This window comes from Neoarius graeffei, chromosome 9 (genome assembly GCF_027579695.1).
Source record: "Neoarius graeffei isolate fNeoGra1 chromosome 9, fNeoGra1.pri, whole genome shotgun sequence".
Taxonomy (NCBI): Eukaryota; Metazoa; Chordata; class Actinopteri; order Siluriformes; family Ariidae; genus Neoarius; species Neoarius graeffei.
Window position 1 is genome coordinate 92,520,039 of NC_083577.1, and position 11,526 is coordinate 92,531,564.

General features: G+C 43.8%; 1 protein-coding gene across 3 annotated transcripts in view; it reads right to left on the minus strand.

The window, feature by feature from the left end:
• mfsd6b (major facilitator superfamily domain containing 6b) overlaps positions 1-11,223 on the minus strand; it is a 20,866-nt gene extending 9,643 nt beyond the window's left edge. For 2 of the 3 annotated variants that reach the window (XM_060930471.1, XM_060930470.1), the window contains exons 1-2: positions 10,998-11,223; positions 8,551-9,952 (exon numbers count right to left, since the gene is read on the minus strand). In XM_060930471.1, the coding sequence (XP_060786454.1) occupies positions 8,551-9,950 (1,400 nt within the window). In that variant the 5' untranslated portion in view covers positions 9,951-9,952; positions 10,998-11,223. The remainder of the gene's footprint in view (positions 1-8,550; positions 9,953-10,997) is intronic. The other variant, XM_060930472.1, reaches the window with a different exon arrangement.
• Positions 11,224-11,526: the final 303 nt, after the last annotated feature.

Here is an 11,526-nt window from a genome sequence, read left to right on the forward strand (position 1 = left end):
TTAACATCATGATGCGTTTCCCAAAGGGGCGGGACAGAAAAGCGTTCAGTCTGATGTCCAGAGATCAAAGGCTTCAGTCCTGACGAGGCCTGTCACTCAGTGCGTTTACATGCACATAGAGAAAATCGAATTTCTGCTGTTGCTCGACTGAAATCAAAGTTCTAAATGCCATGGAAACACCTTAGCTCGGCTGAAATCAAACCGAACTTGATTTCTCGTAATCGAGCTACGCGACCTAGATTATGTGATTGTAGCCGAGCTACTTAGTGCATGTAAACCCTATCGAGCTACGGAGTTGAGCTACTTACTTCAGCACTGCCCCTTCCGGAAGTGACGAGTGACGAGACCACAAGCGGGAAACACAACAGCCTCGGTTGGCATGACAACGGCATGAATCTTTTCTTTTTGTGGCATTGTTTGCACTGTTAAAATTTAGCTCACTTACTGTATCACCAAATACATCTGTACAGCTGTTGCATAGCTGTGAATTGTGTACATAAACAAGTCACTGTATTTGTGTGTGTATATTTTATATATATACATACATACACACACACACACACACACACACACACACACATCTGAAGAATGTCAATAAAAAAAAACAATTGAACTGTGTTTGACATAAGTTAAATTGTAAGCAAAAAAAAAAATTTTTTGTAAGCCAAAAATGGACTTTAGAAAAATATACAATTGTGCAAAATAAGTTGTCTTACAAAACAGCGGTCTGCACAGGACAGTTTGTAGCCATACAGTCTGTTAGAGCAAGCCTAACAGCTTGAGCACGGAACTTGTGAACACAGAACTGCCAGTGTTGCCAGATTGGGCGGTTTTAAGTGCATTTTGGCGGATTTGAACATGTTTTGAGCTGGAAAACGTCAGCAGTATCTGGCAACACTGCTGATAACTTTGTTTATACTCTTGAATAGCTCTTCTTCATGACGACAACTGGAAGTGTACCAACACGATGGGGCGTGTAGCGCCACCTGTGGCTCGGGTGCACAATGTACCTCACACAATAGCTCGATTTCATTGTGTGCATGTAGGATTGGATTTCTCTGGCACCCCTGCTGGGACCCTCAGCTCGATTACCGACAGCAGCTCGATTTGGATGCGCATGTAAACGCACTGACTCACAGTAACAGGAGCCAATCAGGGGCATCTGAGAGCTCATATGTGGAAGAGGGCAGATAGCGCTTTGCCCAAAAAGAGTGTTACTCCACCCTGTGATGTCGTGGTATGGAGTTCCAGATGGTTAGAAGGAATTAAACTTCGTCAAATCAATGAATTAATTCAATGAAAACATTGTGTTATCTTGTCTCTATATTTTCATTCACACCAATAGATTTTCTGCTCAGAGACTTTAAAAAGATACACCTTTGTAACTATCATTTGCACAAAAATATACTTAACACACACACACACACACACACACACACACACACACACACATTCAGTTTCTGAAATAAACCTCATGCTAAAGAAATACTCCAGCACTTTTCAGTTCGATCTCTCTTCACAGCATCTGTAGTGTACATGTGATCAGATTTAACTCAAGAATTTTCACACAAAGACACATCTGTGCATTAAAGTTTATTAGCTGCCCTGACAGCTGCCCCTGGACGTCCATGATCAGGGAGTTTTAGCTTAAAAATAAAAAAACACTTATTTTCTCAGTGCAGTGAAATGTGGTGAAAATTTTTCTCCATGATCTCTCACACACACACACACACACACACACACACACACACACACACACACAGAGTTTAGGGTGAAAAAGTGCTGGAGATTTCCTTTAAGCACCATGAATGATGTTAAAAACAGATTATTAAAGGAGGAAAATCCTTCCTGAGCTCCTGCAGCAAATTCAACATGCAAACGCAGCCGTGATGTGACGTGCACAGAGACGCTCACACAAATCAGGAGCAGGGCTTTGAACCGGTTCAAGGAACGAAAACCGGGAACTTTTTCTATTTCACATGGAACAGAAACGAAACCAGAAACGAAACCAGAAACTTTATTATTTTTTATGTTCCGGAACAGAAATGCTTATTAAAAATAATGGTAACCGGTTAATACCGGTTTTTATTTCGTTCCTCAAAGTTTCCGTAGCCTACAAATAAAAAAGTCATTCTTCTCCTGCGCAAGTTTCTATGACCCGCTGGGGTTCACTTCCTGTGTGACGTTCGCTGACTGAATGGAGAGAGCGGGAGGGTGGACTACTATCACGTCTCCATGTCTTAAATAAGAGGTAAATATTGCAGTCTATCGTTATTCAAAAACGTCAATTTCAAACACGATATCAATATATTTGTCCACGTTAATGAGAGGCTCGCGAACATTAAATGACGTTAACCTCTGTTAGCCTATCAATGCATAGGGCCTGACTAGCCTTTGGTAACACACTAAACGAATTCTCTTTCATTTTTGGCACTTTTTCTGTTTGTGTAGATGGGAAGACATACTGAGAATCCAAATCGCCAACATTTGAAATAATAATTGTTTTGAATTATTTCTTGTCTTATTTAATGAAGGTTGTAATAGAATTAGCCTACATTTGGCTTAAGCTGGATGAGACTGAGACAATTTTATAGTCATTTGTTAAACAGCTGACAGGGAACGTAATTAACCGTTCTGGGAACGAAATTTTTTTTGTTCTAACCGGTTCGGGAACGTCTATTTAATGGTGGAACCTAAAACCGGAAACGTTAAAATTCCGTTTCTGTTCGGAACGAACCAATAGGAAAAAAATTCTGGTTCAAAGCCCTGATCAGGAGTCTACTGCACAACGCCGTAGACTCTTCCGGTCGCCTTCTGAGCACTGCATCGATCCTGGAGAGCAGGACATGAGCAGGATCGATGGCTAACCGCGCAGAGGCGAGCTGTACGCCTGCTGAGCTCACGGGAGGGACGGGGTTATGCTGACCCTGGGGTCCCGTTAGCACACAGCTCTGAACTCACACTGTTAAACACAGGAAGGAGGAGGAGTGCCGCCGAGAGTCAGTGCTCAGATCACAACATGCTTTCTTTATTAAATACAGCAACTGCAAGCTGTGATCCGTGGGCTCCAAGCACCAAATAACATTCACTCTGACCAGTTCTTGATCAGTTACACAGAACCGTACTGTATATGAGCATACGAACACGCTGTTCATGTTTTGTGAGCTCGATATACACTTGTACAGCATTTCAATATGAATCAATGTGTGCTTACGTAGCCATCAGCGGGGCCCAAGCACCGGGGCCCAAGCACCGGGACCCAAGCACCAGAGCATTCATTGTTCATTCAGTGAAAAAATACCCACGTGCCTGTATAACAAATCCTTTCCACTTGTCTTTAGAGACAGACAGAGACACTAAAATTCTCCATCAGCATGTTGGGATTGGACACATGACACTACAGGAGGTTAGGAAATCCGTACGTCACCTGAACAATACAAGTTCCTCCATTTAGTGTTGAGAACACCGTCCTCATCTACCTGCTCCCTTTCGGCGGCAGGCACACAGGCAGTGAAGCGACTCCGATTCGGGGATCGTCTTCGATCAATCATTATAAACACAGCACGTTATTTACAGCCCATGACCACCTTCCTGGAATTGATCTGCATTTGACTCCAGCAAATGACTCCGTGTGAATATAGTGCACTAGACAGGATAGAAACTACAAACCTGTGTGTAAATAACAGCCAGGAAGAAAAAGTCATGGTGAACATAGATGTGAAGTATTATATGATTATTGGTCAGAAATATTGACGTCCGACATGAATCCTTGAATCGGAGCCAGGCTCATACAAAAATGACACTGTAGAAGATATTTATTCTTCTTCCTGCTAACTCCAGCACAGCTTTCATTTCAGGGACTGAAGTCTGACGCACAACATGAACACCTACAACCGGCGGTTTTATCTTTTTAATTTGGACCTTATTTTACTTCCATCATTGTTGCACATCCACTAAAGCAAGGGACTCTTACCCTACATTCATGTGACATGATAAAAGTCATAAATCCAATCGATTGGCTGAAACAGCCCGTCAGTCCGAGCTTGTGGTGCGAATGCTGACGTTTCTCACAACTTTACTTCCTACCTGTGATTCGTTCCCATTTACTACTGGATGCACAAAAATCTCATGCGTTATTTTGTCATATACAATCTCTTAAATGTGCACAGAGACGTTACAAATAAAAAACTTAATTCGGAAGGAAGCAGCAGAAATCGTAAGTTCCTCTGGTATGTTGTTAGTACAGTTACTCACTCATGTCATCGCAAGGCGCTTCGCTAGGTGAGGAGAAACAGATACGAGAGCTCACGAGGCCAAGCGTTCCACGGCGGCTCAGCCAGGCCGTTAGTACCGCCGCCGTGGGGGACTCTGTCGCTCTGGTGCAGGCCTCACGGCCCACCTGCATTTCTGCGCATCCTAATGAAGCGGTCATCATCGCTAGCAGTGGACAGCTGATGATTCACTCATGTTGCTAATCTAATCTGAGAGGGACACTAGTACAAAGCTGAGCATGGTGTTTAAGTAGTTAGTTTTAAAAGCTATATGGAGCTACTACGGTTCCTCATCTGAACATAAAATCATGCTGGACAGGCCACGCCCACAAGTGACCAAAGGTTGCTACCAAGCACCAAAGACACAAACTACAGCTACAAGTGACAGAGGTGGAACGGTGTGTGAAAGTAGAGTCACGCTATCAGATAGTTTCCAACTTGCGCAAATGTAAACACGAAGAAGTATGAAACGAACATGGCGAAGTCTTGAAGTCGTGCATACGGTTATATACGCTGTTAACCACGACTGAGGAGTGAGACGTAACAAATTAGATGCTGAATGCAGTCACACCCAAAACAAGTGGAAATTCCATTGTGGTTACTGGTAAAAGGAGTTGAACAGGTAGAAACACCCGATTATGTCTCTGCCCATCATCGCTAATTAATTCGCTCTGGTAATTAAAGCCTTCGTAGTGACATCAGAAATATTCCACAGCAGATGGACGATGTGTGAGAAACAGTTTCTGCCCTTTATTTCACAGCTGATAAACACCCGCGGCGGCCGCGGCCATGCCCGCTCTGCGCTAAAGTGAACAGACTGGCAGTGCAGGCTCCTTCACTTCTGCTGTGTTGGGTTTCACTTTGCCTGCTAAACAGGTTCTCACTGAAATCAGAACGACGTTAAACAGTAATCATGGCTGTGGCATTTGAATGCAGCTGTAATACACAGAGGATTAGATTCATGAGACACCTGAAGGACGTGTTGATCCGGAATTTATTTGCTTCAGCGCAAGGTAAATCAAGGACTAAAATCAATTCTGATCGTCAACCATGATGGATTTACACTCACACACAAAAAAGTACACTCAACGTCCTTTTCTGTGAAAACTATCAAAGCTGATCATCACTAAAGGAGAGTCCCTGACAAAAAGATGTTCAGTAAAAGCATGGCAGATAAAGGTGGTTTATCTCAGACAGGAGGATAAAGTCGAAGGGCACTGTGCAGACTGCATCACTGCGCCAAGCCACGCATCCACATTTACAGCAAAACCTCAACAACTGTTCCTGAGCTCACCTTTCCTCAGAATTTCAGCAAAACCTTTTCACTACTTTTTGACTTCCCTTCGGAACAAATAAACAAATGGAGGCAAACTCACACACAACCTCCTCTGACAGTCGGCGGAGGGAATAATCCCAAACTGATGAATAATTTTCATTTTAAACCTATTTGTCGGCATTTCTCATTTCAAGATTGTTTATATACAGTACACTCCTGTGGAAAAGTCTTAGTCACATGTAAAGAAATGCTGTTGACCAAAAATTGTTAAAAAAAAAAAAAATATATATATATATATATATATATATATATATATATATATATATATACACATACACACACACACACACACATACATACACACACACTATAAACAGTAAACAGTGAGCCATAATAAATGAAACAAAAGTCAATACTTGGTGTGAGACGACCTTTTACTTTTAAAGAAAATTTAAATAAATAAAATCACTCAATCTCCGTCTGAGGTCCAGTGAGGTCAGTTTTATGTGGAAATGATCTGTAGGTTTTCCTGAGCATCTTACAGAACCAGCCACAGTTCTTCTGCACACTTCGAATGTCACACTCACTTCTTCATTTTACACCAAAACCCAGCAGCCTTCATTATGCTTTCTTTTTTCATCTGAAAAGTGTCTCTTATGGAATATACTGCTCAGATATAAACTCCCCCAACATCTAATTTTCTACTGGAAAACAAAACATTTGGACTCTAAAATGTTTTTGTACTGATTCGATAATGTAGAAAAGTCATAAAATGGAAATCTACAACAAAGGTTGCATGGGAAAAAGAAAAAAAAAAAAAAAATCAGGGGCCCAAGACGTTTGCACAGTACTGTACATTTTCATGATTTATAGATATAAATTATAGATTTTCAATATTTATAGATAAGGGTACATAAGTGCTGGAGATATAGAGAAAAGGTTTCACTGATCACACAAGCCATTCCAGAATTATGGCAATGCTTTAAAGACACAAATCGTTTGCTTGTTTTCCTCCTGAAGTGTTCCGTTTCTTTCCCACCACTGCACCTTAGCTAATGCACAGGATTCTGGGATATGACAAACAATGAAAATAAATATATATTAAAAAATAAGCAAAAATAATCCATTTTAGATCTCAAGAGCTGTAATGAACACCGGTGTACACAGAGGAGTGTGCGTGGCATGGCACAGTGATCTCTCCGATTAATGACAACACTGAAAAACAAGCGAGAGCATGAACGCTGGGTTCAGTTCCACGCTGGAGATCAGCAGAAACAGGAAGGAGTTCACGGGAGCTCGTTACACACTGAGGAGGACTTTCAAAACCCACTCTCAGTGATCATACGCCACCATAACACAGAAAACCCCAAACTCTCTCCGTGTAAAGGCTTGTAGCTTCTGTGCACAAGCTAATTCACATGTGAACACACACACACACACACACACACGAAGCTACAAGACAGGTGGAAATCATCGTCACTTTCAGTTCCATCCACACAGTCATGTTCAAACTGAAATCACTTAAGTACAACTTCAAAATCAGGTTTTTTTCCAGTGGTTTAAACAGGACAGAAAAAAAAATATCAACAAAACTCAATCTGGCATTAATTCATCTAAAAGTAATCTTCGTTCAGTTGCTCCCATTAGGGGGCGCCATAGCAGATCATCCTTCCCAATTTCACGATCCACATATTTGATTTGGTGTAGGTTTTTACACCAGATGCCCTTCCTGATGCGACCCGCCCCAGTCTATCCAGGCTTGGAACCAGCACTCGGTATGCACTGGCTTGTGCACCCTGGGTATTTTACCGAATCTGCATGCCTTTGGACTGTGGGGGAAACCGGAGCACCCAGAGGAAACCCACACAGACACGGGGAGAACATGCAAACTCCACACAGAAAGGCCTCCGTCAGCCGTGAGGTTCGAACCCAGAACCTTCTTTCTGTTCGGTGAAGCCATGGCCTAAAGGTTAGAGAAGCAGCTTTGGGACCAAAAGGTCACTGGTTCGATTCCCTGGACCAGCAGGAATGGCTGAAGTGCTCTTGAGTAAGGCACTGAACCCCCATCTGCCCCCCAGGCTGCTCTGGGTACGTTGCTGTAAAAATGAGCATCTGCTAAATGCCTGTAATGTAAAGTAAAGGTGACAACGTTGCCCCACTCTGCCCATCTAAAGTGAATACCGACACCACTGTTTGTTACTCACAGCAACATGTAGCTGACCATATGCTAAAAGCCATCACTTTTCTACCATTTTGTTTCTTTCTGTTTGTTCTTCCTGACTTTAAAGGACTGCTAATACATGTAGTGACTAAAATTAAACTGAAAGTGAAGCAGTTAGCACCAGCAGTACACAGGCAGGCATCGGCAATACGCAAATCATCATACATCATGATATTTTCACGACGAATAACATTTAGGCTTCATACTGCAAGAGCATACAGCAGCACTCGGTGATCTCATCTCATCTCATTATCTCTAGCCGCTTTATCCTGTTCTACAGGGTCGCAGGCAAGCTGGATCCTATCCCAGCTGACTATGGGCGAAAGGCGGGGTTCACCCTGGACAAGTCGCCAGGTCATCACAGGGCTGACACATAGACACAGACAACCATTCACACCTACGCTCAATTTAGAGTCACCAGTTAACCTAACCTGCATGTCTTTGGACTGTGGGGGAAACCGGAGCACCCGGAGGAAACCCACGCGGACACGGGGAGAACATGCAAACTCCACACAGAAAGGCCCTCGCCGGCCACGGGGCTCGAACCCAGGACCTTCTTGCTGTGAGGCAACAACGCTAACCACTACACCACCGTGCCACCCCGTCTACATCATGCACATATTCTGTTACTCCTAGCTGGTCATGTATGTAAAGCTAGCTGGTGTCCACTTCCTTCAGGTCATTATTTCAAAGCATTAGCATTTTTAACCAAAAAGACAAACAAGTGGTCAAAAAAAGTGGATTTCAGTAACAACTAATGGACTTGAGAAATCAAAATGTACCTGATGTGGCCGACAAGTTCGATGAGTTTGTGGCTAATGAAGTAGGCGGCGAGCTCGGAGGTATGGCTGAGCACAGAGCATACCCCGAACAGCGTGGTGGTCCCTTTCAGGTCCTCCAGGTGCCAGTACAGGAATGTGAATACGAAGCCGTAGCCAAAGCCCATGAACCAGGCCACGAAGAGCACCGAGCTGTAACGGATCCCACACAGCAGACGCATCATTTCCTTGAATGGAAATGTGGGACGGTTGTTAGACCTGGGACACACCGGGACTTCCTCCAAGCTGGACTCAGATGTGTTCTGGACCACATGAGGGATTTCCACCGGCTGTTTCACATCCGGTTCTGGTGGATCAGCTCCAGACTTGGAGTCAAATCGGAACTGCGTGGCAATGATAAGGGCAACAGTCATCAGCACGCCAAAGATGATAAAGGCAATCTGATAGTTCTTGTAGTCCGGCAAGGTGCAGCCAGACCCCTGGATGATCAGGGTGATGTGTGTGTGGGAGATCCAGATGCCTACAGATAGCATGGCTATACCCCAACCTAGAGAACCCCACATCCTTTGGAGGCCGTAGCGGTCACGCTGCCTTCCCAGGTACTGCAGGGTCATGGTGTCAACGATGGTCACTGCTGGTGTGCTGAAGAACTCCCCAATGATGATCACCAGCAGAATCACGAGGAAGATGGTCTCCACTTGGCTTTTATTGTAAGTTATAGTGTAATGTTTAGGCGTAAATGTAGTGCTTGTGTTATCACTTCTTACAACTCGAGTAAGAGAGCCATCATCTCCAGACAAAGTCTGAAATGTTGATGGCATGCCGAACAAATCCCCTATGAGGTATCGGCGGTTTCTGGTGTGGTTTCCTGAGGGATTTGGAGTTGTTGCATTTTCTGATTCATGCGCTACACAAGTCATGTCTGCTGGCTTGACGAAGCCGATACCACAGTTGAACACCACCCAGCAGAAAACGGAGAACAGCAGGACAGCCTTGCCCTTGTTGAAGCGGTCAGCTACTACACCCCAAAATGGCGCGCTGCAGAACTCGATGAAGTAGCGGATCCCCACCAGGAGGCCACTCTGGCTCGGTGTCATGCCCAGCTGCTTGTAGTAGACAGCCAGGAGCGGGTGCAGGGAACCGTATGCAGCATAGAAAAAGAAGTAGAAGATCTTGGCGATCAGGAGGCGCTCATCTATCCTTAGGCAGATCCGCTCCAGGCAGTCTGTACTGGAAGAGGATGGCGGGGGCAGGGAGTCGATGGAGGTAGTTGATGGTGTTTGACTAGATGGAGTGCTGTTTGCTGTCCCCAGTGACAAGGTATTAAACGGCTCAGCCAGGACATATTTCCTCTTCTGTTCCTCCTCATCGTCAGTCAGGATGGCCATACGATCGCTCGCCATCTCTGAGACAAGAAAACACACCTCATAACTCAAGCACTCCTGAGATATAATGCTTAGTTAGTTCCATGACACCATGTGACTACTGAGAATGAGATCAGGTTTATTATTAGCAGAGTCCTGCTGTGGTGTGACTTCTGCATAAAGACGCTGTGGAAGATTACATCACTGTTACAGTGCAAAAGATAAGTACGGTCACCTGACTTGTGGCAACAAATCGGGGGAAAAAAAAAATTGACAAAATGACCTTCACACAGCTGGGTGTGTTTAAGCAGCAGCAGCACATACATAGCCAAAACACTCAGCGTTTCTATCCATCACGGATAAACTCGTGTTCAGCCCTCTTTCGAAATGTTCTTCATTGTGCCTTCAGAGGAGCTCACCTACAGAACAGAAGCTCTGATGACAATACGTCTGAGAGCACACGGAAATATCAATGTGGTAAGTTTGTGTTTGACATGCTGTGTAAATATACACTCTCACCACACCCAGACTCGCATTATTGTGGGCAGATGATGTACCACACATTGGTTTAACGACAAAATGCCAGCAACTCAGCAGTGAGGCAGTTTATAAAAGGTAAACATTTAAAAAAAAATTAATTCAATGACACTTATTTGTTATGGATACAAAAATATTGAAAAAGGGTGAGAAGCCAAGATTTATTCATCAGATGTGGGAAATTCCAGGGAAGGAATTTATAAATAGTAGAAGACTGTGCAATCAGCTGCTGGTTATTTATCTTATATATAAAAATCACAATATCAACAACGTCTGAGAAAAATATATTGTGGCACGATTCATCACGATATCAGTTTGTATCATCATAATCGCCCATCCCTATGATCTAAACAGCCAGTATTGAACCAAAACAGCTATAAAACCATCACTAGTTGTTCAGAGAGATGAGATGAGATAATGCTCTTCATGTTAAACTGTGGAACTCCTGAAGGTTCCATAATCATCCTGACCATCCTGCGTCTTTAAAGGTTTCATCCTGTCTCATGCAACACTCCTGACAGCAGAAGGACAGGAAAGCTCTGAACTCACCTCTGTAATGTTCCTCTGAAGTTCCTGCTAAGACCTTCTCCTCTTCTCATCAACACAAGAAGAAGAATAAACTCTTTCATCCATCACGTGTCTCTGCGCGTGCGCACAGGATACACACAGCTCCTAAACATCTCCAGAGTCAGGAGGCTAATGCCCAGAAACCACACAGCAGCCCAGAAACCACACAGCAGCCCAGTACAGATGTGCGCGCGCGCGAGAGAGGGAGGTGATTATGGGCAGCAGCTGGCAGAGCAGCGCCGAACACATGACGTATACGTTGCAGAGGCGCCGCCTCTGATTGGTCGGGAGCACCGGGGAGGTCGACGCTGATTGGCTGGAACTTCACTTGCCTTGTAATTGTGTGATTATGAAGTGAGTGCGGCTCCTATAAATTCACTCCAGGTGTCTCAGAATGTATTTTTTTTTGAGTGATTGATGATATGAGTCACTGTTTCTAGAGGAAAGAAAAGGAAAAAAGACAAAGAGAATTATTTTTGTTTGTGGAGGAGTTTATTCCAACATCTAAGAC